This window comes from Chiloscyllium punctatum, chromosome 1 (genome assembly GCF_047496795.1).
Source record: "Chiloscyllium punctatum isolate Juve2018m chromosome 1, sChiPun1.3, whole genome shotgun sequence".
Classification (NCBI taxonomy): domain Eukaryota; kingdom Metazoa; phylum Chordata; class Chondrichthyes; order Orectolobiformes; family Hemiscylliidae; genus Chiloscyllium; species Chiloscyllium punctatum.
The window spans coordinates 171,087,667-171,115,107 of record NC_092739.1 but is presented as its reverse complement, the minus strand read 5'-3'; the positions used below and the strand labels follow the sequence as shown (position 1 = coordinate 171,115,107).

The window sequence follows — 27,441 nt, the reverse complement described above, 5'->3', positions numbered from 1 at the left end:
TTAAGTGTTCCATTCCCAAGGCCATCTGCACCCAGGAGATTTAAAATTGAGCCCATAGCTGCGATCAGCCTGACCCTCACACCCTGGTTCTCGAAGGATCAAAACGCCATGTTGCCTTTTCTCTCCATACTCCAAATGACTTTAAAATTGAGAAATCTCACTCTCTCTCTGTATATATTCAGAGCCTTGTCTCACATGGTCTTCTGTGACAGAGAATTCCACATTTTCACTGCTATTTGTGTGAAAAATGCCTTCCTCGTTTCATTCTGAATTGTTTTGATTGTGGACTGGGGTGAACATGACTCCACCTGACCAAGGGGCATTGGTTCGAATGCTTGTGATTTACATAAACCTGTTGGAGTATAACCTGGTGTCATGTGACATCTGACCTCATTCTGAAAATGGTCTCGCCTGTATCCTGGGACTGTGACCCTGGTGCTAGTCTCCTCAGCCAAAGAGAACAAACTCCCTGTATCCAGTCTGTCCAACCCTGTTAAAGAGTTTAAATCAAACTCCACTGAATACAGGGTGAGTACAACCAACCTCTCCACCTGGGACAGTCCTGCCATTGTCCGTACCATTGAACATCACACATTACAGTGCAGTCCAGGGCCTTTGTCCCTCGGTTTTGTGCCGATATGTGAAACGAGTTGGAAGCCCATCTAATCTACACTCTTCCATTATCATTGACATATTTATCCAATGACTATTTAAATACCCTTAAAGTTGGGCGTCTACTACTGTTACAGGCAGAGCATTCCATGCCCTTACTATCTCTGAGTGAAGAACATAACTGTGATATCTGTCCTGTATCAATCACCTCTTAATTTAAAACTATGTCCCCTCATACTATCCATCACCATCTGAGGAAAGAACGCTCTCACTGTCCACCCTATCTAACCCTCTGATTATCTTCTATGTCTCTCTAGGTCACATCTCAACCTTTTTCTCTCCATTGAAAACGACTTCAAGTCCCCTCAGCCTTTCCTCATAAGACTTTCCCTCCGTACCAGGCAACATCTGAGTAAATCTCCTCTGAACCCTTTCCAAAGCTTCCACATCCTCCCTGTAATATGGTAACCTAACTGTACGCAATACTCCAGGTACAGCTGTAACAGAGTATTTTACAGCTGCAGCCTGATCTCGTGGCTTGAATAAACGGCAACACACCGTAGGCATTCTTGACAACCCTATCAACCTGGGTGCAAATTTCAGGGATCAATGTACATGGACACCGAGATCTCTCTGCTCATCTACAGGACCAAGAATCATTACCATGAGCCCAGGATACTTTATTCCTGTTACTCCTTCCAAAGTGAATCACCTCACACTTTTCCACATTGAGCACTATTTTCCACCTCTCAGCCCAGTGCTTCAGCTTACCTAAACCCATCTGAAATCCATAACATTGTTCCACACTGTCCGCGCCTCCACCGATCTTAGTGTCATCGGCTGATTTACAAACTCATCCATGTATGCACTTATCATGGTCATTTATAAAATTCAATCTAGTGACTCTCCCTGTACTCCCTCTATGGCAGGTCTGTCCTCTCATAGCTGGGGGGGGGGGAACCAACCCTGCACACAACCCTCCAGCTGTGCTCTCCCCAAGGTCCTGCATAACTGCAGCAAGAAACCCCGACCTCTGAACTCAGATCCTCTTGCACTGAAGGCCAATATACAGGTCAATATACAACTTACCTTCCTCAGTGTTTGGCTGTGCCTGTAGCTGTCTACTGTCATTAAGTGGTGCACAAGGACACCCTTCATACATCCAAACTCCCCAAGTATCATCGAGCACATTTGCATATATTGTGATTAGCTGGTGCCCTCCAGAGATCCATGTGGTACCCCACTAGTCACTGGCTGCCATTTTGAGAAAGACCCAATTATTCCAACTCCCTGTATCCAGTCTGTCAGCCACTTCCCAACACATTTCAAAATATTACCCCTGTCCCAGGTGCTTTAATTTTACCCATGAGCCTGTTCTGTGGGACTTTATCAAAGGGGTCCCTCCAGCCAATGGGAGTTGAAGAAGGCAGCTCACCATCATTGGACAATTCAAGGGGCAGTTAGGGACAGGCTCATTCAGTGACCCCCATATCCCAGGAATGAATAAAAAGAAGGCGTCATGAATCAGTGATGCCATTGAAGTGTTCCATTCCCAAGGCCTTCTGCACCCAGGAGATTTAAAATTGAGGCCATAGCTGTGATCAGCCTGACCCTCACACTCCCGAGACACCAATGCAGGAACAGAGTCCCACATTCATTGAGATTGTTTCTGTTTGTTCCTTTCCAACAGTTGCCACAACACCCACTACTACAATTCCCACAACAGAGGCTCCGACAACGACTGAAGAGACAACAGGTTAGTCATCTTCTCCAACAAACCTCTCAAATGTCATACACATTCAGTCAATGGGCTTTGCTGTATGGGGAATGTATGAATGATGTCTTTCCACAGCCAGGGTTATGGTTTATTCCTGCCCATTGCATGTTGGGATTCTCAGTCTGGGGAATGCTGGGTAATGGCAATGAGACTTTCACAGGGCACTCTCCACTTCAGACAGATTCAAAACTGGAGTTCAAGCAGAGCACGTGTAATGTTGAAGAGATTGTCCACACAACAACATCTCAGTGCTCACTCAGTGTGTCTGGGTGAGGACCCTGACTCTCTCTCCCTAACTACATTGGGGTAACATCCAGACAAGGAGCAGGAATCGGCCATCGACCTTCCAGGCCTGCTGTACCATTCACTATCATCATGCCTGGTCCTCGAAGGATCAAGAGTGCAATGTTGCCTTTTCTCTCGGTACTTTTTGTTGACTTTAATATCAAGAAACCTCACTCTCTCACATACTCTCTCTCTGTATATATTCAGTGCCTTGTCTCACATGGCCTTCTTTAACAGAGAATTCCACAGTTTCACTGCCCTTTGAGTGAAGAATTCTTTCCTTGTCTCATCCTTAATTGTGGAGGTGCTGGACTGGGGTGAACATGCCTCCACCTGACCAAGGGGCAGTGCTCCAAAAGCTTGTGATTTCACATTAACCTGTTGGAGTATAACCTGGTGTCATGTGACTTCTGACCTCATTTTGAAAGTTTCCTGAGACTCTGACCCTGGTTCTAGTCTGCCCAACCATAGGCGACAACCTCTCAGCATCGATCTGTCCAGCTTTGTTGGATTATTTATATCAGACCCCACTGAATACAGGGACAGTTGACCCAATGTCTCCATATGGGACTGTCCTGCCATCCTCAGTGTCAGACTAGTGACCCTCCCTGAACTCCCTCTACAGCAGGTCTGTCCCATCATAGCTTGGGGGTCCAACCCTGCACACAACCCTCCAGCTGTGCTCTCCCCACGGCCCTGTATAACTGCAGCAAGACATCCTGACCTCTGAACCCACATCCATGTGGTACCCCACCAGTCACTGACTGCCACTCAGAGAAAGATTGGTTCATTCCAACTTCCTGTGTCCTTTGTTACAACACTGGGTAAACCCTCTTGCTTAATTTAAAACCAGCCAAACCAAAAAGATTTATCCCTTTTGGCAATTTGTAAAAATCAAGTGGCCAAGAACTATTTCAAGTAAAAATTAACAACTTTAATCCTTAAAGTATAACAGAGAATAATTAACTAACCACTATTTATAATTTCTTCCTCTAACCTATCTTTTCGATTCCCTTCTATAATACTAATCTGATAAAACTCCTGATTAAAATTTACAAAATAACACTTCTTATCTCAAAACCAGGTAGGTGTAGGTTCTTGTGTTTGGATCTTCCTGTGTCTTATTTTCTCCTTGTTAGGACTTTCTGTGCTCCAGGTTACTGATCAAAAAGGCACTTTTAACAGAAAGCCATTTTCAAGCAGTCTCTTCCATGCTAGGACACGGCAGATCTCCTCTCAACTGTTCAATTTTCCCCAGTCTTGTACTCCCGAGCATCGGATTGTGTCATTGGCTTTTAAGATTGTCAATATACTTAATTCAAAGTGGATTGGAATTTGATATGTTTTGGGTATAATTGAAACTGACTGGGTGAATTCAAAGTTGTTTTTGGCTTCAAGTAACAAACTAATCGAGTGGTTCGACCCACTGTTACAGTGTTACATTTTTAAGTACACTTGGTGCTAGGTGTGGTAGTTCTGCTGCTTTTAACTCTCTTAAAAGTACACCCACATCTTCCTCACACTTTGCTGTCAACCAATTCTCAACATATTTCAATATAACTCCAGCCTCCCCACTACTTTTGATCCACTTCAATTTGTCTATCAGACCAACACATCCATGTCAGATGCCATATCACTTGCCCTTTACGCCTCCCCAGAAAATCTTGCCAGCAAGAACAGCTACGTAAGAATCCCACTCATTGACTACAGTTCAGCCTTTAGCACTATTATCCCCTCGAGACTGATTACTAAACTCAGTGATCTTGGACTAAGTCTCACTCTCTGCAACTGGCTCCTCAGTTTCCTGACCCACAGGCCTCAATCAGTGAAGATTGGGGATAATATTTCATCCTCACTAACACTCAAGACTGGAGCCCCCCAGGGGTGCGTACTTACCCTCCTATTGTACCCACTGTATACCCAAGACTGTGTCGCCAAATACCAGACTAATGCCATTTACAAGTTCGCTGATGACACCACCATAGTCGGTCGAATCTCAGATGGTGGCGAAACAGACAAATGGGAGGTGGAAGAGCTGGAAAAACCTCGCTCTCAATGTTGGCAAAACCAAGGATCTCATGATTGACTTTCGGTGGGATGTTACTCATGTGCCCCCCCTACACATTAACAGCACAGAGGTGGAATGAGTAGAGAGTGTCAAGCTCCTGGGAGTGGTCATCCACAACAAGCTTTCTTGGACTCTTCATGTGGACACACTGGTTACAAAGGCTCAACAACGTCTCTTCTTCCTCAGGCAGCTGAGGAAATTTGGGATGACGGTGAATACCCTTACCGACTTTTATAGGTGCACCACTAAGAGCATTCTGTCTGGATGTATCACTACCTGGTATGGCAACTGTACCATTCAAGATTGGAGACAGTTACAGAGAATGGTGAACTCAGCCTGGACAATCACAAAGACCAACCTCCCATCTATAGAATCCATCTACCAGGCCCACTGTCAAAGAAAGGCCGCCAGCATTCTCAAAGATCCATCCCACCCTGGCAATGTTTTTCTCCAACCTCTACCATCAGGGAGAAGGTACAGAAACCTGAACACACGCACCAACCGATTTCGAAATAGTTCCTACCCTACTCTTGTTAGAATGTTGAATGGACTCACAAACTCTTAGCATTTGCCTGTGCCTGTGTTTTTGTTTTTGCCGCTGTTTACCTATCAGTTACTGATCAATGCTACTTAACTCAGTGATCTGCCTGCATTACTCACAAGACAAAGCTTTTCACTGTGCCTCAGTACATGTGACAATAAATTCAACTCCCAATCCCAGTTGCTTGGATTTTACCCACTGGACTATTATCAAAGGGGTCCCTCCAGCAGTATGTCAATACTCCCTCGAGACAAGGGGCCATATTGGACCTGGTACTGTGGAATGAGCCAGGACAAGTGGTAGAAGTTGCAGTGGGGGATTTCTTTGGGAAGAGTGACCACAACTCTGTAAGTTTTAGGATACTCGTAGATAAAGAAGAGAGTGGTCCTAAGGGAACAGTATTAATCTGGGCCAAGGCCAAATATATCAAAATTAGGCAGGAGCTGGGAAATGTGGATTGGGGGCAGCTATTTGAAGGGAAGGCCACATTTGAGATGTGGGAGGCTTTCAAAGATAGTGCAGGATAGGCATGTCCCATTGAAGGCAAAGGATAGGAAGGGCAAGATTCGTGAACCGTGGATGACGGGAGAAATTGTATGACTAGCCAAGAGGAAAAGGGAAGCGTACATAAGGTCCAGGCAGCTAAGAACAGAACGGGTCCTGAAGAATATCAGAAGAGTAGGACCAGTCTTAAACGAGGAATCAAGCGGCTAAAAGGGATCATGTAATAACTTTAGCAAGCAGAATTAAGGAAAATCCCAACGCATTTTATTCTTATATAAGAAGCAAGCGGGTAACTAGAGAAAGGATTGGTCCCACTAAAGGATAATGAAGGAAGGCTGTGTGTCGAACCTGAGAGAATGGGTGAGATTCTGAATGATTACTTTGTGTCAGTGTTCACTGAGGAGAGGGACATGATGAATGTTGAGATTAGAGATAGAAGTTTGATTAGTCTGGATCACGTTGACTTAAGGAGGGAAGATGAGTTGGGTAGGCAAGAGGTTATTAAGGTGGACAAATCCCCAGGACCAGATGGGATCAATCCCAGGTTGCTGAGGGAGGCTGGGGCCCTGACAGATATCTTTGTAGCATCCTTAAACACAGGTGAGGTGCTGGAGGGTTGCTTATGTTGCCCCCCTGTACAAGAAGGGTAGTTGGGATATTCCGGGTAACTATAGACCAGTGAGCCTGATGTCGGTGGTGGGAAAGTTGCTGGAGAAGGTACTGAGAAAAGAATGGGCTTATCAGTGATTAGCAACATGGTTGTGTGTGGGGGAGATCATGCCTTACCAACTTCATAGAGTTCTTCGAGGAAGTAACCAAGTCGATAGATGAAGGAAGGGCTGTTGATGTCATATACACGGACTTTAGTAAGGTGTTTGATAAGGTTCCCCATTGTAGACTAATGGAGAAAGTGAAGTCACATGGTATGCAGGGTGTTCTAGCAGGTGGATAAAGAACTGGTTGAGCAACAGGAGACAGAGAGTAGTAGTTGAAGGGAGTTTCTCGAAATAGAACATAGAAGAATACAGCGCAGTACAGGCCCTTCGGCCCTCGATGTTGCGCCGATCCAAGCCCACCTAACCTACACTAACCCACTATCCTCCATATACCTATCCAATGCCCGCTTAAATACCCATAAAGAGGGAGAGTCCACTACTGATACTGGCAGGGCATTCCATGAACTCACGACTCACTGAGTGAAGAACCTACCCCGAACATCAGTCCTATATCTACCCCCCCTTAATTTAAAGCTATGTCCCCTCATAATAGCTGACTCCATACGTGGAAAAAGGTTCTCATGGTCAACCCTATCTAAACCCCCTAATCATCTTGTACACCTCTATCAAGTCACCCCTAAACCTTCTTTTCTCCAATGAAGGAGAAAGTGAGGACTGCAGATGCTGGAGATCAGAGTTGAAAATGTGTTGCTGGAAAAGCGCAGCAGATCAGGCAGCATCCGAGGAACAGGAGAATCGACGTTTCGGGCATAAGCCCTTCTTCAGGGCTGAAGAAGGGCTGATGCCCGAAACGTCGATTCTCCTGTTCCTTGGATGCTGCCTGACTTGCTGCGCTTTTCCAGCAACACATTTTCAACTTTTCTCCAATGAAAACAGCCCCAAGTGCCTCAGCCTTTCCTCATACGATCTTCCTACCATACCAGGCAACATCCTGGTAAACCGCCTCTGCACCCGTTCCAGTGCCTCCACATCCTTCCTATAGTATGGCGACCAAAACTGCACACAATACTCCAGATGCGGCCGCACCAGAATCTTATACAACTGCAACATGACCTCAGGACTCCGGAACTCAATTCCTCTCCCAATAAAAGCCAGTACGCCATATGCCTCCTTCACCACACTATTTACCTGGGTGGCAACTTTCAGAGATCTGTGTACATGGACACCAAGATCCCTCTGCTCTTCCACATTACCAAGTATCCGACCATTAGCCCAGTACCCCATCTTTTTGTTACTCATACCAAAGTGTTCACCTCACACTTACCCACATTGAACTGCATTTGCCACCATTCTGCCCCGCTCTGCAGCTTATCTATATCCCGCTGTAACCTGACACATCCTTCCTCACTGTCAACAACTCCACCGACTTTCGTATCTTCCGCAAACTTGCTCACCCAACCTTCTAGCCCCTCCTCCAGGTCATTTATAAAAATGACAAACAGCAATGGTCCCAAAACAGATCCTTGCGGAACACCGCTAGTAACTGCACTCCAAGATGAACCTTTACCATGAACTACTACCCTCTGTCTTCTTCCAGCCAGCCAATTCCTAATCCAAACCTCCAATTCACCCTCAATGCCATACCTCTGTATTTTTTGCAGTAGCCTACCATGGGGAACTTTATCAAATGCCTTACTAAAATCCATATACACCACATCTACCGCTTTACCCTCGTCCACCTCCTTAGTCACCTTCTCAAAGAATTCAATAAGGTTTGTGAGGCACGACCTGCCCTTCACAAAACCATGCTGACTATCCTTGATCACATTACTCCTATCCAGATGTTCATAAATCCTATCCCTTACAATTCTCTCTAAGACTTTGCCCACAACAGAAGTGAGACTCAGAAATGGAGAAAGGTGACCAGTGGTGTTCCACAGGGACCAGTGCTGGGGCCACTGTTGTTTGTGTTATACATAAATGATCTGGAAGAGGGCACTGTTGGTATGATCAGCAAGTTTGCAGATGACACGAAGATTGGTGGAATAGCAGAAAACATAAGGGACTGTCAGAGAATACAGGAGGATATAGATAGACTGGAGAGTTGGGCGGGGAAGGGGCAGATAGCTTTCAATCCAGACAAATGTGAGGTGATTCATTTAGGCAAGACTAATTCTAGAGCGAATTATACAGTGAACGGAAGAGCCTTGGGAAAAGTTGATGAGCAGAGAGATCTGGGAGTGCAGGTCCATTGTACCCTGAAGGTTGCTGCACAGGTGGATAGAGTGGTCAAGAAGGCGTATAGTATGGTTGTCTTCATTGGACGGGGTATTGAGTATAAGAGCTGGCAAGTCATGTTAACATTGTACAAGACATTGGTTCAGCCACATTTAGAATACTGTGTACAGTTCTGGTCACCACATTACCAAAAGGATGTGGACGCTTTGGAGAGGGTGCAGAGAAGGTTTACGAGGATGTTGCCTGGAATGGAAGGTGCTAACTATGAAGAGAGGTTGAGTAGGTTAGGTTTATTTTCACTAGAAAAACGGAGAGTGAGAGAGGATCTGATTGAAGTATACAAAATCATGAAGGGTATAGACAGGGTGGATAGAGACAAGCTTTTTCCCAGGGTGAAGGATTCAATATCGAGAGGTCACGCTTTCAAGGTGAGAGGTGGAAAGTTTAAGGGGGATACAGGCGGCAAGTACTTCACACAGAGGGTGGTGGGTGTTTGGAACGTGATACCAGCAGAGGTGGGAGAGGCAGGCACGGGAGATTCATTTAAGGTGCATCTGGACAGATGGTGGGGAGCAGAGAGATACAGATGGTTAGGAATTGGGCGACAGGTTTAGACAGTGGATTTGGATCGGCTCAGGCTTAGAGGGCCGAAGGGCCTGTTCCTGGGCTGTACATTTTCTTTGTTCTTTGTTTTTTGAAACGTGGGTTCAAGAAGGCAGCTCACCATCACCTTCTCAACGGCCGTTAGGGACAGGCAGTAAATGCAGGCCCATCTAGTGACCCCCATATCCCGGGAATGAATAAAAAGGTGTCAGGAACCAGTGATTCTGTTCAAGTGTTCCATTCCCAAGGCCATCTGCACCCAGGAGATTTAAAATTGAGCCCATAGCTGTGATCAGCCTGACCCTCACACTCCCGAGACACAATGCAGGAACAGGGTCCCACATTCATTGAGATTGTTTCTGTTTGTTCCTTTCCAACAGTTGCCACAACACCCACTACTACAATTCCCACAACAGAGGCTCCGACAACGACTGAAGAGACAACAGGTTAGTAATCTTCTCCAAAAAACCTCTCAAATGTGTTCATACACATTCACTCAATGGGCTTTGCCGTATGGAGAATATATGAATAATGTCTTTCCACACCCAGGGTTGTGTTTTATTCCTGCCCATTGCATGTTGGGATTCTCAGTCTGGGGAATGCTGGGTAATGGCAATGAGACTTTCACAGGGCCCTCTCCACTTCAGACAGATTCAAAACTGGAGTTCAAGCAGAGCACGTGTAATGTTGAAGAGATTGTCCACACAACAACATCTTAGTGCTCACTCAGTGTGTCTGGGTGAGAACCCTGGCTCTCTCTCCCTAACTGCATTGGGCTAACATCCAGACAAGGAGCAGGATTAGGCCATTCGGCCTTTCGGGCCTGCTGTATCATTCACTATCATCATGTCTGGTTCTCGAAGGGTCAAAATGTCTTGTTGTCTCTACTCTACTAATCTTTGATGACCTTAAAATCGAGAAATCTCTCTTTCCCTCTCTCTCTCTCTCTCTCTCTCTCCCTCTCTCTCTGTATATATTCAGAGCCTTGTCTCACATGGTCTTCTGTGACAGAGAATTCCACATTTTCACTGCTATTTGTGTGAAAAATGCCTTCCTCGTTTCATTCTGAATTGTTTTGATTGTGGACTGGGGTGAACATGACTCCACCTGACCAAGGGGCATTGGTTCGAATGCTTGTGATTTACATAAACCTGTTGGAGTATAACCTGGTGTCATGTGACATCTGACCTCATTCTGAAAATGGTCTCGCCTGTATCCTGGGACTGTGACCCTGGTGCTAGTCTCCTCAGCCAAAGAGAACAAACTCCCTGTATCCAGTCTGTCCAACCCTGTTAAAGAGTTTAAATCAAACTCCACTGAATACAGGGTGAGTACAACCAACCTCTCCACCTGGGACAGTCCTGCCATTGTCCGTACCATTGAACATCACACATTACAGTGCAGTCCAGGGCCTTTGTCCCTCGGTTTTGTGCCGATATGTGAAACGAGTTGGAAGCCCATCTAATCTACACTCTTCCATTATCATTGACATATTTATCCAATGACTATTTAAATACCCTTAAAGTTGGGAGTCTACTACTGTTACAGGCAGAGCATTCCATGCCCTTACTATCTCTGAGTGAAGAACATAACTGTGATATCTGTCCTGTATCAATCACCTCTTAATTTAAAACTATGTCCCCTCATACTATCCATCACCATCTGAGGAAAGAACGCTCTCACTGTCCACCCTATCTAACCCTCTGATTATCTTCTATGTCTCTCTAGGTCACATCTCAACCTTTTTCTCTCCATTGAAAACGACCTCAAGTCCCCTCAGCCTTTCCTCATAAGACTTTCCCTCCGTACCAGGCAACATCTGAGTAAATCTCCTCTGAACCATTTCCAAAGCCTCACGATAATTTGGTAACCAAACTGCAAGCAACACTCCAAGTGCAGCCACACCAGAGTTTTGTACAGCTGCAACATGACCTCGTTGCTCCGAAACTCACTCCCTCTACCCATAAAAGAAAACACACGTTTACCTTCTTAACAACCCTATGAACCTGGGTGGCCAGCTCAGGGCTGTATACCTGGACACTGAGATCTCTCTGCTCACCTACACGATCAGGAATCTTACCATTGACACAGTACTCTGTATTCCTTTTACTCCTTCCAAACTGAATCACCTCACACTTTAAACTTCATTTGCCACCTCTCAGCCCAGGTCTGCAGCTAATCTAAGTCCCTCTATAACCTACACCATTCTTTTGCACTGTCCACAACTCCACTGATCTTAGTGTCATCGATAAAAGGTAAGGTGTCACCCGCACCAACCAACCCAACCGCCCAGGGGCTGAACACTTCAACTCTCCCTCCCAATCCGCCAAGGACATGCAGGTCCTTGGACTCCTCCATCACCAGACCATAGCAACACGACACCTGGAGGAAGAGCACCTCATCTTCCGCCTGGGAACCCTCCAACCACAAGGGATAAACTCAGATTTCTCCAGCTTCCTCATTTCCCCTTCCCCCACCTTATCTTAGTCCCAACCCTCGGACTTAGCACCACTTTCTTGACCTGCAATCCTCTTCCTGACCTCTCCGCCCCCACTCCCTCTCCGGCCTATCACCCTCACTTTAACCTCCTTCCACCTATCACATTTCCAACGTGCCTCCCCCAAGTCCCTCCTCCCTACCTTTTATCTTAGCCTGCTTGGCACACCCTCCTCATTCCTGAAGAAGGGCTTATGCCCGAAATGTCGATTCTCCTCCTCCTTGGATGCTGCCTGACCTGCTGCGCTTTTCCAGCAACACATTTTTCAGCCCTGTATAAGTAAAGCAAAACATCCCGACCTCTAAACTCAGATCCTCTTGCACTGAAGGCCAATATACAATTTACCTTCCTCAGTGCTTCGCTGTGCCTATAGCTGTCTACTGTCATTAATTGGTGCAAAAGGACACCCTTCGTCCATCCAAACTTCCCAAGTATCATCCAGATCCTGTGCATATATTGTGAATAGCTGGTGCCCTGCAGAGATCCATGTGGTACCCCACTGCTCACTGACTGCCATTCCGAGAAAGACCCATTTATCCAACTCCCTTTTTCCCATCTGTCAACCAATTCTCAACATGTGTTGATATGTTACCTCTGATTTCAGATGCTTTAATTTTACCCACTAGCCTGTTATGAGGGACCGAATCAAAGAAGGCAGCTCACCATCACCTTCTCAAGGGACAATTAGGGACAGGCAATAAATGCAGTCCCATCCAGTGACCCCCATATCCTGGGAATGAAGAAAAAGAAGGCATCAGGAACCAGAGATGCTGTTCACATGTTCCATTCCCAAGGCCATCTGCACCCAGGAGATTTAAAATTGAGCCCATAGCTCCGATCAGCCTGACCCTCACACTCCCGAGACACCAATGCAGGAACAGAGTCCCACATTCATTGAGATTGTTTCTGTTTGTTCCTTTCCAACAGTTGCCACAACACCCACTACTACAATTCCCACAACAGAGGCTCCGACAACGACTGAAGAGACAACAGGTTAGTAATCTTCTCCAACAAACCTCTCAAATGTCATACACATGTCATATGTCCCCTCATACTATCCATCACCATCTGAGGAAAGAACGCTCTCACTGTACACCCTATCTAACCCTCTGATTATCTTCTATGTCTTTATTAGGTCACATCTCAACCTTTTTCTCTCCATTGAAAACGACCTCAAGTCTCCTCAGCCTTTCCTCATAAGACTTTCCCTCCGTACCAGGCAACATCTGAGTAAATCTCCTCTGAACCCTTTCCAAAGCTTCCACATCCTCCCTGTAATATGGTAACCTAACTGTACGCAATACTCCAGGTACAGCTGTAACAGAGTATTTTACAGCTGCAGCCTGATCTCGTGGCTTGAATAAACGGCAACACACCGTAGGCATTCTTGACAACCCTATCAACCTGGGTGCAAATTTCAGGGATCAATGTACATGGACACCGAGATCTCTCTGCTCATCTACAGGACCAAGAATCATTACCATGAGCCCAGGATACTTTATTCCTGTTACTCCTTCCAAAGTGAATCACCTCACACTTTTCCACATTGAGCACTATTTTCCACCTCTCAGCCCAGTGCTTCAGCTTACCTAAACCCATCTGAAATCCATAACATTGTTCCACACTGTCCGCGCCTCCACCGATCTTAGTGTCATCGGCTGATTTACAAACTCATCCATGTATGCACTTATCATGGTCATTTATAAAATTCAATCTAGTGACTCTCCCTGTACTCCCTCTATGGCAGGTCTGTCCTCTCATAGCTGGGGGGGGGGGAACCAACCCTGCACACAACCCTCCAGCTGTGCTCTCCCCAAGGTCCTGCATAACTGCAGCAAGAAACCCCGACCTCTGAACTCAGATCCTCTTGCACTGAAGGCCAATATACAGGTCAATATACAACTTACCTTCCTCAGTGCTTGGCTGTGCCTGTAGCTGTCTACTGTCATTAAGTGGTGCACAAGGACACCCTTCATACATCCAAACTCCCCAAGTATCATCGAGCACATTTGCATATATTGTGATTAGCTGGTGCCCTCCAGAGATCCATGTGGTACCCCACTAGTCACTGGCTGCCATTTTGAGAAAGACCCAATTATTCCAACTCCCTGTATCCAGTCTGTCAGCCACTTCCCAACACATTTCAAAATATTACCCCTGTCCCAGGTGCTTTAATTTTACCCATGAGCCTGTTCTGTGGGACTTTATCAAAGGGGTCCCTCCAGCCAATGGGAGTTGAAGAAGGCAGCTCACCATCATTGGACAATTCAAGGGGCAGTTAGGGACAGGCTCATTCAGTGACCCCCATATCCCAGGAATGAATAAAAAGAAGGCGTCATGAATCAGTGATGCCATTGAAGTGTTCCATTCCCAAGGCCTTCTGCACCCAGGAGATTTAAAATTGAGGCCATAGCTGCGATCAGCCTGACCCTCACACTCCCGAGACACCAATGCAGGAACAGGGTCCCACATTCATTGAGATTGTTTCTGTTTGTTCCTTTCCAACAGTTGCCACAACACCCACTACTACAATTCCCACAACAGAGGCTCCGACAACGACTGAAGAGACAACAGGTTAGTCATCTTCTCCAACAAACCTCTCAAATGTCATACACATTCAGTCAATGGGCTTTGCTGTATGGGGAATGTATGAATGATGCCTTTCCACACCCAGGGTTATGGTTTATTCCTGCCCATTGCATGTTGGGATTCTCAGGCTGGGGAATGCTGGGTAATGGCAATGAGACTTTCACAGGGCCCTCTCCACTTCAGACAGATTCAAAACTGGAGTTCAAGCAGAGCACGTGTAATGTTGAAGAGATTGTCCACACAACAACATCTCAGTGCTCACTCAGTGTGTCTGGGTGAGAACCCTGGCTCTCTCTCCCTAACTACATTGGGGAAATATCAAGACAAGGAGCAGGAATCGGCCATCGACCTTCCAGGCCTGCTGTACCATTCACTATCATCATGCCTGGTCCTCGAAGGATCAAGAGTGCAATGTTGCCTTTTCTCTCGGTACTTTTTGTTGACTTTAATATCAAGAAACCTCACTCTCTCACATACTCTCTCTCTGTATATATTCAGTGCCTTGACTCACATGGCCTTCTGTGACAGAGAATTCCACATTTTCACTGCCCTTTGAGTGAAGAATTCTTTCCTTGTCTCATCCTTAATTGTGGAGGTGCTGGACTGGGGTGAACATGCCTCCACCTGACCAAGGGGCAGTGCTCCAAAAGCTTGTGATTTCACATTAACCTGTTGGGGTTATAATCTGGTGTCATGTGACTTCTGACCTCATTCTGAAAATGGTCTCCCCTGCATCCTGGGACTGTGATCCTGGTTCTAGTCTCCCCAATCCAGGGAAACACCCTCCCAGGATCCAGCTCTGTCCAGCTCTGTCCGAGTGTTTAAATCACACCCTTCTGACTACAAGGACAGTTGATCCAATCTCTCCATATGGGACTGTCCAGCCATCCTTAGTATCAGACTAGTGACCCTCCCTGCATCCCTCTACGGCAGGTCTGTCCTCTCATCGCTGGGGGGTCCAACCCTGCACACAACCCTCCAGCTGTACTCTCCCCAAGGCCCAGTATAACTGTAGCAAGACATCCTGACCTCTGAACTCAGATCCTCTTGCACTGAAGGCCAATATACAATTTACCTTCCTCAGTGCTTGGCTGTGCCTATAGCTGTCTACTGTCATTAACTGGTGCACAAGGACACCCTTCATACATCCAAACTTCCCAAGTATCATCCAGATCCTGTGCATATATTGTGAATAGCTGGTGCCCAGCAGAAATCCATGTGGTACCCCACTGCTCACTGACTGCCACTCCGAGAACGACCAAAGTATTAAAAATCCCTGTTTGCTGTCGATCAGCCAATTCCCAACACGTGCCAATATATTGCTCCCTATCCCAGGTGCTTTAATTTTACCCATGAGCCTGTTCTGTGGGACCTTATCAAAAGGGTCCCTCCAGCCAATGGGAGTTCAAGAAGGCAGCTCACCATCACCTTCTCAAGGGCAATTAGGGACAGGCAATAAATGTAGGCCCATCCAGTGACCCCCATATCCCGGGAATGAAGAAAAAGGAGGTGTCAGGAACCAGTGATTCTGTTCAAGTGTTCCATTCCCAAGGCCATCTGCACCCAGGAGATTTAAAATTGAGGCCATAGCCTGTCCCAGTTGCAGAGAGGGGGAGGAGGGAAAGGAGGAGAGTGTTAGTCATTGGGGACACAATAGTTAGAGACTCAGATGGAAGCTTTGTTGGGAACGAACGAGACTCGCGGTTAGTGTGTTGCCTCCCAGGTGCCAGGGTCCGTGATGTCTTGGATCGTGCCTTTGGGATCCTGAAGGGGGAGGGTGACTAGCCTCAAATCGTTGTCCATGTATGTACCAACGACATAGGTAGACAGAGTGATAGGGATGGAAGGCGGGATTTCAGGGAGCTAGGGTGGAAGCTGAGAGCTAGAACAAACCGCGTTGTTATCTCTGGTTTGTTTCCCGTGCCATGTGATAGCGAGAGATATCAGCTGTACACGTGGCTGCAAGGATGGTGCAGGAGGGAGGGCTTCAGGTTCTTGGATAATTGGGGCTCATCCTGGGGAAGGTGGGACTTGTACAAACAGGATGGTCTTCATTTGAACCAGAGGGATACTAATATCCTGGGTGGGAAATTTGCTGGTGCTATTTGGGTGGGTATAAACTAGCTCAGCAGGGGGATGGGAACCGGAGGTGTACCTGCAGTGCACAGGAGGATGAGAGTAGAAAGGACAGGGACAGGATTTCAGGGTCACAGGAATGTGCTGGCAGACAGCAAACTGGTTTGAAGTGTGTCAAATTCAACACCAGAAGTATTCGAAATAAGGTAGGGGAGCTTGCTGCATGGATAGGGACCTGGGACTTCGATGTTGTGGTCATTTCGGAGACATGGATAGAGCAGGGTGAGGAATGGATGTTGCAGGTTCCAGGGTTTAGATCTTTCATTAAGAACAGGCAAAGCGGTAAAAGAGGGGGAGGTGTGGCCTTGTTAGTCAAGGATAGTATAACGGTGGCTGAGGGAACTTTTGATAAGGACTCGTCTACTGAGGTAGTGTGGGCTGAGGTTGGAAACAGGAGAGGAGAGCTCACACTGCTTGGAGTTTTTATAGGGCTCCGCAGAGTTCCAGGGAGGTGGAAGAGAGGATTAGCAACATTATCCTGGGTAGGAGTGAGAGGAACAGGGTGGTCATTATGGGGGACTTTAACTTCCCCAACATTGATTGGAAATGCTGTAAATCTAGTACGTTGAATGGATCAGTTTTGTCCAACGTGTACAGGAGGTTTTCCTGACACAGGATGTCGAAGGGCCAACAAGAGGGGAGGCCACACTGGATCTGGTGCTTGGTAATGACCCAGGCCAGGTTGTAGGCCAGATTTAGTTGTAGGTGAGCACTTTGGAGAGAGTGACCATAATTCAGTTACGTTAAGTTTAGTGATGGAAAGGAATCGGTACATGCCACAGGTCAAGACTTATCAATGGGACAAGGGCAATTATAATGTGATTAGGCAGGACTTAGGAGGCATAGAATGGGGTAGCAAAATGTAGGGGATGGGGACAATGGAAATGTGGAGCTGGTTTAAGGAACAGATATTGCGTGTCCTTGATAGGTCTGTCCCTGTCAGGTAGGGAGGAGGTGATAAGGTAAGGGAACCGTGGTTTACGACAGAAATTGTATCTCTTGTTGAGCAGAAGAAGGAGGCTCATGTGATGATAAGGCAAGATGGTTCAGATGAGGCAATGGAGAGTTACAGATCAGTGAGGAAGGATTTAACGAGAGAGTTAAGAAAAGCAAAGAGAGGACACGAGCAGCCTTTAGCAAATAGACTAAAGGAGAACCCTAAAGCTTTATATAGGTATGTGAGGAATAAAAGGATGATTAGGGGAAGAATCGGGCCAAAGACAGAAGTGGGAAGTTGAGTGTGGACCCTGTGGAGATCGGAGAGGTGCTCAAGGAATATTTCTCATCGGTGTTCACTCAGGAAAAGGAGAATATTGTGGAGGAGAAGAATGAGGTCCAAGATATTAGACTAGAAAGAATCGATGTTAGTTACGCAGAGGTGTGATCAATTCTTGAAGGAGTGAAAGTCGACAAGTCCCCTGGGCCGGATGGGATTTATCCGAGGATTCTCTGGGAAGCTCGGGAGGAGATAACAGAGCCTTTGGCTTTGATCTTTGAGTCATCATTGTCTACAGATTTAGTACCGGGGACTGGAGGATTGCAAATGCAGTGCCCTTGTTCAAGAAGGGCAGTAGAGATGAGCCAGATAATTATAGACCAGTGAGCCTTATTTCTGTTTTAGGAAACATTTTGGAAAGGATTATTAGAGAGATTTATAATCATCTAGCAAACAATAATTTGATTTCAGATCGTCAACATGGTTTCGTCAAGGGCACGTCGTGTCTCACAAACCTCATTGAGTTTTTTGAGAAGGTGACCGAGCATGTAGATGAGGGTAAGGCAGTTGATGTGGTGTACATGGACTTCAGTAAAGCCTTTGATAAGGTTCCACTTGGTAGGCTGTTGGAGAAAATGTAGAGGCATGGGATTGAGGATGATTTCGCAGTTTGGATTAGAAACTGGCTTTCTGAAAGAAGGCAGCAAGTGGTGGTTGATGGAAAATATCCAGCCTGGAGTCCGGTTACTAGTGGTGTGAAACAAGGGTCTGTTTTGGGACCACTTCTCTTTGTCATTTTTATAAGTGACTTGGATGCAGGCATAGGTGGATGGGTTAGTAAATTTGCAGACGACAATACAGTCGGTGGAGTAGTGGTCAGCGTGGAAGAATGTTACAAGTTACAGGGGACTTGGATAAACTGCTGAATTGGGCTGAGAGGTGGCAAATGGAGTTCAATGCAGCTAAATGTGAGGTGATGCACTTTGGGAAGAATAACAGGAAGGCAGAGTACTGGGTCAATGGAAAGATTCTTGGTAGTGTGGATGTGCAGAGGGATCTTGGAGTTCATGTGCATAGATCCCTGAAAGTTACCACTCAGGTGGATAGTGCTGTTAAGAAGGCATATGGTGTGTTAATGTAGTTAACTTAGCCAGATTAGAGAGATTTAAACAATCCTTGGATAAGCACATGGATGATGATGGGATAGTGTAGGGGGATGGGCTGAGAATAGTTCACAGTTTGGTGCAACATCGAGGGCCGAAGGGCCGAAGGGCCTGTTCTGCGCTGTATTGTTCTGTGTTCTATGTAGCTGCGATCAGCCTGACCCTCACACTCCCGAGACACCAATGCAGGAACAGGGTCCCACATTCATTGAGATTGTTTCTGTTTGTTCCTTTCCAACAGTTGCCACAACACCCACTACTACAATTCCCACAACAGCGGCTCCGACAACGACTGAAGAGACAACAGGTTAGTAATCTTCTCCAGCAAACCTCTCAAATACACATTCTCAACAACATCGTCTCCAACAAACCTCTCAAATGTCAACAATGTCTCAGTGCTCGCTCAGTGTCGCTGGGTTAAAACCCTGGCTCTCTCTCTGTAACTGCATTGGGGAAATATACAGACAAGGAACAGGACAGAGAACATAGGGATACAGGGTTAATGGTAGGGCTCTTAGTCAGGTGGAGGAACAGAGGGATCTTGGGGTCTATGTACATAGATCTTTGAAGGTTGCCACTCAGGTGGATAGAGTTTGTAAGAAGGCCTATGGAGTATTATCGTTCATTAGCAGAGGGATTGAATTCAAGAGTCGTGAGATGATGTTGCAGCTGTACAGGACTTTGGTTAGGCCACAGTTGGAGTACTGTGTGCAGTTCTGGTCGCCTCACTTTAGGAAAGATGCGGAAGCTTTGGAGAGGGTGCAGAGAAGATTTACCAGGATGTTGCCTGGAATGGAGAGTAGGTCGTACGAGGATAGGTTGAGAGTTCTCGGCCTTTTCTCGTTGGAACGGCGAAGGATGAGGGGTGACTTGATAGAGGTTTATAAGATGATCAGAGGAATAGATAGAGTAGACAGTCAGAAACTTTTTCCCCGGGTACAACAGAGTGTTACAAGGGGACATAAATTTAAGGTGAAGGGTGGAAGGTATAGGGGAGATGTCAGGGGTGGGTTCTTTACCCAGAGAGTGGTAGGGGCATGGAATGCGCTGCCCGTGGGAGTGGTAGAGTCAGAATCATTGGCGACCTTTAAGCGGCATTTGGATAGGTACATGGATGGGTGCTTAATCTAGGATAGAAGTTCGGCACAACATCGTGGGGCACTGTTGGGATGGGGGCACTGTTGGACAGGGTTGGGATGGGGGTGCAGTGTTGGACAGGGTTGGGATGGGATTGCGGTGTTGGACAGGGTTGTGGTGGGATTGCGGTGTTGGACAGGGTTGTGGTGGGATTGCGGTGTTGGACAGGGTTGTGGTGGGATTGCGGTGTTGGACAGGGTTGGGGTGGGGGGCGGTGTTGGACAGGGTTGGGGTGGGGGGCAGTGTTGGACAGGGTTGTGGTGGGATTGCGGTGTTGGACAGGGTTGTGGTGGGATTGCGGTGTTGGACAGGGTTGTGGTGGGATTGCGGTGTTGGACAGGGTTGGGGTGGGATTGCGGTGTTGGACAGGGTTGTGGTGAGTGTGCAGTGTTGGACAGGGTTGTGGTGGGATTGCGGTGTTGGACAGGGTTGTGGTGGGAGGCAGTGTTGGACAGGGTTGTGGTGGGATTGCGGTGTTGGACAGGGTTGTGGTGAGTGTGCAGTGTTGGACAGGGTTGGGGGTGGGGGTGCAGTGTTGGACAGGGTTGGGGTGGGGGGCGGTGTTGGACAGGGTTGGGGTGGGATTGCGGTGTTGGACAGGGTTGGGGTGGGGGTGCAGTGTTGGACAGGGTTGGGATCGGGGTGCAGTGTTGGACAGGGTTGGGGTGGGGGGCGGTGTTGGACAGGGTTGGGGTGGGGGGCGGTGTTGGACAGGGTTGGGGTGGGATTGCGGTGTTGGACAGGGTTGGGATGGGGGTGCAGTGTTGGACAGGGTTGGGATGGGATTGCGGTGTTGGACAGGGTTGTGGTGGGATTGCGGTGTTGGACAGGGTTGTGGTGGGATTGCGGTGTTGGACAGGGTTGTGGTGGGATTGCGGTGTTGGACAGGGTTGGGGTGGGGGGCGGTGTTGGACAGGGTTGGGGTGGGGGGCAGTGTTGGACAGGGTTGGGGTGGGATTGCGGTGTTGGACAGGGTTGTGGTGAGTGTGCAGTGTTGGACAGGGTTGGGATGGGATTGCGGTGTTGGACAGGGTTGGGATGGGGGGCGGTGTTGGACAGGGTTGTGGTGGGATTGCGGTGTTGGGCAGGGTTGGGGTGGGATTGCGGTATTGGACAGGGTTGGGGTGGGGGTGCGGTGTTGGACAGGGTTGGGGTGGGGGGCGGTGTTGGACAGGGTTGGGGTGGGATTGCGGTATTGGACAGGGTTGGGGTGGGATTGCGGTGTTGGACAGGGTTGGGGTGGGGGTGCAGTGTTGGACAGGGTTGGGGTGGGGGGCGGTGTTGGACAGGGTTGGGGTGGGATTGCGGTATTGGACAGGGTTGGGGTGGGATTGCGGTGTTGGGCAGGGTTGGGGTGGGATTGCGGTATTGGACAGGGTTGGGGTGGGGGTGCAGTGTTGGACAGGGTTGGGGTGGGGGGCGGTGTTGGACAGGGTTGGGGTGGGATTGCGGTGTTGGACAGGGTTGGGGTGGGGGGCGGTGTTGGACAGGGTTGGGGTGGGATTGCGGTGTTGGACAGGGTTGGGGTGGGGGTGCGGTGTTGGGCAGGGTTGGGGTGGGATTGCGGTGTTGGACAGGGTTGTGGTGGGATTGCGGTGTTGGACAGGGTTGTGGTGGGATTGCGGTGTTGGACAGGGTTGGGGTGGGGGTGCAGTGTTGGACAGGGTTGTGGTGGGGGGGCAGTTTTGGACAGGGTTGTGGTGAGTGTGCAGTGTTGGACAGGGTTGTGGTGGGGGGCAGTTTTGGACAGGGTTGGGGTGGGGGTGCGGTGTTGGGCAGGGTTGGGGTGGGGGTGCGGTGTTGGACAGGGTTGGGGTGGGGGTGCGGTGTTGGACAGGGTTGGGGTGGGGGTGCGGTGTTGGACAGGGTTGTGGTGGGGGGCGGTGTTGGGCAGGGTTGTGGTGGGGGTGCGGTGTTGGACAGGGTTGTGGTGGGATTGCGGTATTGGACAGGGTTGTGGTGGGGGGCGGTGTTGGACAGGGTTGTGGTGGGATTGCGGTGTTGGACAGGGTTGGGGTGGGGGTGCAGTGTTGGACAGGGTTGTGGTGGTATTGCGGTATTGGACAGGGTTGTGGTGGGGGGCGGTGTTGGACAGGGTTGGGGTGGGATTGCGGTGTTGGACAGGGTTGGGGTGGGATTGCGGTGTTGGACAGGGTTGGGGTGGGATTGCGGTGTTGGACAGGGTTGTGGTGGGATTGCGGTGTTGGACAGGGTTGGGGTGGGGGTGCGGTGTTGGACAGGGTTGGGGTGGGATTGCGGTGTTGGACAGGGTTGGGGTGGGGGTGCAGTGTTGGACAGGGTTGTGGTGGGATTGCGGTGTTGGACAGGGTTGTGGTGAGTGTGCAGTGTTGGACAGGGTTGGGGTGGGATTGCGGTGTTGGACAGGGTTGTGGTGGGATTGCGGTGTTGGACAGGGTTGGGGTGGGATTGCGGTGTTGGACAGGGTTGTGGTGGGATTGCGGTGTTGGACAGGGTTGTGGTGAGTGTGCAGTGTTGGACAGGGTTGTGGTGGGATTGCGGTGTTGGACAGGGTTGTGGTGAGTGTGCAGTGTTGGACAGGGTTGGGGTGGGATTGCGGTGTTGGACAGGGTTGTGGTGGGATTGCGGTGTTGGACAGGGTTGGGGTGGGATTGCGGTGTTGGACAGGGTTGTGGTGGGATTGCGGTGTTGGACAGGGTTGTGGTGAGTGTGCAGTGTTGGACAGGGTTGTGGTGGGATTGCGGTGTTGGACAGGGTTGTGGTGAGTGTGCAGTGTTGGACAGGGTTGGGGTGGGATTGCGGTGTTGGACAGGGTTGTGGTGAGTGTGCAGTGTTGGACAGGGTTGGGATGGGGGCACTGTTGGACAGGGTTGGGGTGGGATTGCGGTGTTGGACAGGGTTGTGGTGGGATTGCGGTGTTGGACAGGGTTGGGGTGGGATTGCGGTGTTGGACAGGGTTGGGATGGGGGTGCAGTGTTGGACAGGGTTGGGGTGGGATTGCGGTGTTGGACAGGGTTGGGGTGGGATTGCGGTGTTGGACAGGGTTGGGGTGGGATTGCGGTGTTGGACAGGGTTGGGGTGGGGGTGCGGTGTTGGACAGGGTTGTGGTGGGATTGCGGTGTTGGACAGGGTTGGGGTGGGGGTGCGGTGTTGGACAGGGTTGGGGTGGGGGTGCGGTGTTGGACAGGGTTGGGGTGGGATTGCGGTGTTGGACAGGGTTGGGGTGGGATTGCGGTATTGGACAGGGTTGGGGTGGGGGGCGGTGTTGGACAGGGTTGGGGTGGGGGTGCGGTGTTGGACAGGGTTGGGGTGGGATTGCGGTATTGGACAGGGTTGGGGTGGGATTGCGGTATTGGACAGGGTTGGGGTGGGATTGCGGTGTTGGACAGGGTTGGGGTGGGATTGCGGTATTGGACAGGGTTGGGGTGGGATTGCGGTATTGGACAGGGTTGGGGTGGGATTGCGGTGTTGGACAGGGTTGTGGTGAGTGTGCAGTGTTGGACAGGGTTGTGGTGGGGGGCAGTTTTGGACAGGGTTGGGGTGGGGGTGCGGTGTTGGGCAGGGTTGTGGTGGGGGTGCGGTGTTGGACAGGGTTGGGGTGGGATTTCGGTGTTGGACAGGGTTGGGGTGGGATTGCGGTGTTGGACAGGGTTGGGGTGGGATTGCGGTATTGGACAGGGTTGGGGTGGGATTGCGGTGTTGGACAGGGTTGGGGTGGGATTGCGGTATTGGACAGGGTTGGGATGGGGGTGCGGTGTTGGACAGGGTTGGGGTGGGGGTGCGGTGTTGGACAGGGTTGTGGTGGGGGTGCGGTGTTGGACAGGGTTGGGGTGGGATTGCGGTATTGGACAGGGTTGGGGTGGGATTGCGGTGTTGGACAGGGTTGTGGTGAGTGTGCAGTGTTGGACAGGGTTGGGATGTGGGTGCAGTGTTGGACAGGGTTGTGGTGGGATTGCGGTATTGGACAGGGTTGGGGTGGGGGTGCGGTGTTGGACAGGGTTGGGAGTGGGGGTGCGGTGTTGGACAGGGTTGTGGTGGGGGTGCGGTGTTGGACAGGGTTGGGGTGGGATTGCGGTATTGGACAGGGTTGTGGTGAGTGTGCAGTGTTGGACAGGGTTGTGGTGGGGGGCAGTTTTGGACAGGGTTGGGGTGGGATTGCGGTGTTGGGCAGGGTTGTGGTGGGGGTGCGGTGTTGGACAGGGTTGGGGTGGGATTGCGGTGTTGGACAGGGTTGGGGTGGGGGTGCGGTGTTGGACAGGGTTGGGATGGGGGTGCAGTGTTGGACAGGGTTGGGGTGGGATTGCGGTGTTGGACAGGGTTGTGGTGAGTGTGCAGTGTTGGACAGGGTTGTGGTGGGATTGCGGTGTTGGACAGGGTTGTGGTGGGGGGCGGTGTTGGACAGGGTTGTGGTGGGATTGCGGTGTTGGACAGGGTTGGGGTGGGATTGCGGTGTTGGACAGGGTTGTGGTGGGATTGCGGTATTGGACAGGGTTGTGGTGGGGGGCGGTGTTGGACAGGGTTGTGGTGGGATTGCGGTGTTGGACAGGGTTGGGGTGGGATTGCGGTGTTGGACAGGGTTGGGGTGGGATTGCGGTGTTGGACAGGGTTGGGGTGGGATTGCGGTGTTGGACAGGGTTGGGGTGGTATTGCGGTATTGGACAGGGTTGGGATGGGATTGCGGTGTTGGACAGGGTTGGGGTGGGATTGCGGTATTGGACAGGGTTGGGGTGGGGGGCGGTGTTGGACAGGGTTGGGGTGGGGGTGCGGTGTTGGACAGGGTTGGGGTGGGATTGCGGTGTTGGACAGGGTTGTGGTGGGATTGCGGTGTTGGACAGGGTTGGGATGGGATTGCGGTGTTGGACAGGGTTGGGGTGGGATTGCGGTATTGGACAGGGTTGGGGTGGGGGGCGGTGTTGGACAGGGTTGGGGTGGGATTGCGGTGTTGGACAGGGTTGGGGTGGTATTGCGGTATTGGACAGGGTTGGGGTGGGATTGCGGTGTTGGACAGGGTTGGGGTGGTATTGCGGTATTGGACAGGGTTGGGATGGGATTGCGGTGTTGGACAGGGTTGTGGTGGGATTGCGGTATTGGACAGGGTTGGGGTGGGGGGCGGTGTTGGACAGGGTTGGGGTGGGGGTGCGGTGTTGGACAGGGTTGGGGTGGGATTGCGGTATTGGACAGGGTTGGGGTGGGGGGCGGTGTTGGACAGGGTTGGGGTGGGGGTGCGGTGTTGGACAGGGTTGTGGTGGGATTGCGGTGTTGGACAGGGTTGTGGTGAGTGTGCAGTGTTGGACAGGGTTGTGGTGGGGGGCAGTTTTGGACAGGGTTGGGGTGGGGGGCGGTGTTGGACAGGGTTGGGGTGGGGGGCGGTGTTGGGCAGGGTTGTGGTGGGATTGCGGTGTTGGACAGGGTTGTGGTGGGGGTGCGGTGTTGGACAGGGTTGGGGTGGGATTGCGGTGTTGGACAGGGTTGGGGTGGGATTGCGGTATTGGACAGGGTTGGGGTGGGATTGCGGTGTTGGACAGGGTTGGGGTGGTATTGCGGTATTGGACAGGGTTGGGATGGGGGTGCGGTGTTGGACAGGGTTGTGGTGGGATTGCGGTATTGGACAGGGTTGTGGTGGGATTGCGGTATTGGACAGGGTTGGGGTGGGGGTGCGGTGTTGGACAGGGTTGGGAGTGGGGGTGCGGTGTTGGACAGGGTTGTGGTGGGGGTGCGGTGTTGGACAGGGTTGGGGTGGGGGTGCGGTGTTGGACAGGGTTGGGGTGGGGGGCGGTGTTGGACAGGGTTGGGGTGGGGGTGCGGTGTTGGACAGGGTTGTGGTGAGTGTGCAGTGTTGGACAGGGTTGTGGTGGGATTGCGGTATTGGACAGGGTTGTGGTGAGTGTGCAGTGTTGGACAGGGTTGTGGTGGGGGGCAGTTTTGGACAGGGTTGGGGTGGGATTGCGGTGTTGGGCAGGGTTGTGGTGGGGGTGCGGTGTTGGACAGGGTTGGGGTGGGATTGCGGTGTTGGACAGGGTTGGGGTGGGGGTGCGGTGTTGGACAGGGTTGGGATGGGGGTGCAGTGTTGGACAGGGTTGGGGTGGGATTGCGGTGTTGGACAGGGTTGTGGTGAGTGTGCAGTGTTGGACAGGGTTGTGGTGGGATTGCGGTGTTGGACAGGGTTGTGGTGGGGGGCGGTGTTGGACAGGGTTGTGGTGGGATTGCGGTGTTGGACAGGGTTGTGGTGAGTGTGCAGTGTTGGACAGGGTTGTGGTGGGATTGCGGTATTGGACAGGGTTGTGGTGGGGGGCGGTGTTGGACAGGGTTGTGGTGGGATTGCGGTGTTGGACAGGGTTGGGGTGGGATTGCGGTGTTGGACAGGGTTGGGGTGGGATTGCGGTGTTGGACAGGGTTGGGGTGGGATTGCGGTGTTGGACAGGGTTGTGGTGGGATTGCGGTGTTGGACAGGGTTGTGGTGGGGGTGCGGTGTTGGACAGGGTTGGGATGGGGGTGCAGTGTTGGACAGGGTTGTGGTGGGATTGCGGTGTTGGACAGGGTTGGGGTGGGGGGCGGTGTTGGACAGGGTTGGGGTGGGATTGCGGTGTTGGACAGGGTTGTGGTGAGTGTGCAGTGTTGGACAGGGTTGGGATGGGGGTGCAGTGTTGGACAGGGTTGTGGTGGGATTGCGGTGTTGGACAGGGTTGTGGTGGGATTGCGGTGTTGGACAGGGTTGTGGTGAGTGTGCAGTGTTGGACAGGGTTGTGGTGGGATTGCGGTGTTGGACAGGGTTGTGGTGAGTGTGCAGTGTTGGACAGGGTTGGGATGGGGGCACTGTTGGACAGGGTTGGGGTGGGGGGCGGTGTTGGACAGGGTTGGGGTGGGATTGCGGTGTTGGACAGGGTTGGGATGGGGGTGCAGTGTTGGACAGGGTTGGGGTGGGATTGCGGTGTTGGACAGGGTTGTGGTGAGTGTGCAGTGTTGGACAGGGTTGTGGTGGGATTGCGGTGTTGGACAGGGTTGTGGTGAGTGTGCAGTGTTGGACAGGGTTGTGGTGGGATTGCGGTGTTGGACAGGGTTGTGGTGAGTGTGCAGTGTTGGACAGGGTTGGGATGGGGGTGCGGTGTTGGACAGGGTTGTGGTGAGTGTGCAGTGTTGGACAGGGTTGGGATGGGGGTGCAGTGTTGGACAGGGTTGTGGTGGGATTGCGGTGTTGGACAGGGTTGTGGTGGGATTGCGGTGTTGGACAGGGTTGGGGTGGGATTGCGGTGTTTGGACAGGGTTGTGGTGGGATTGCGGTGTTGGACAGGGTTGTGGTGAGTGTGCAGTGTTGGACAGGGTTGGGGGTGGGGGTGCGGTGTTGGACAGGGTTGTGGTGGGATTGCGGTGTTGGACAGGGTTGTGGTGGGATTGCGGTGTTGGACAGGGTTGGGGTGGGGG

At 50.6% G+C, this 27,441-nt stretch overlaps 1 protein-coding gene across 1 annotated transcript in view; it reads left to right on the top strand.

Annotated features, from left to right (window-relative positions):
• The first annotated feature begins 2,244 nt into the window (after positions 1-2,244).
• Positions 2,245-27,441, top strand: part of LOC140480733 (uncharacterized) — a 510,142-nt gene continuing 484,945 nt past the window's right edge. Inside the window, exons 1-4 of the mRNA XM_072576020.1 lie at positions 2,245-2,368; positions 9,686-9,751; positions 12,730-12,795; positions 14,311-14,376. Coding sequence (XP_072432121.1) covers positions 2,245-2,368; positions 9,686-9,751; positions 12,730-12,795; positions 14,311-14,376 — 322 coding nt within the window. The remainder of the gene's footprint in view (positions 2,369-9,685; positions 9,752-12,729; positions 12,796-14,310; positions 14,377-27,441) is intronic.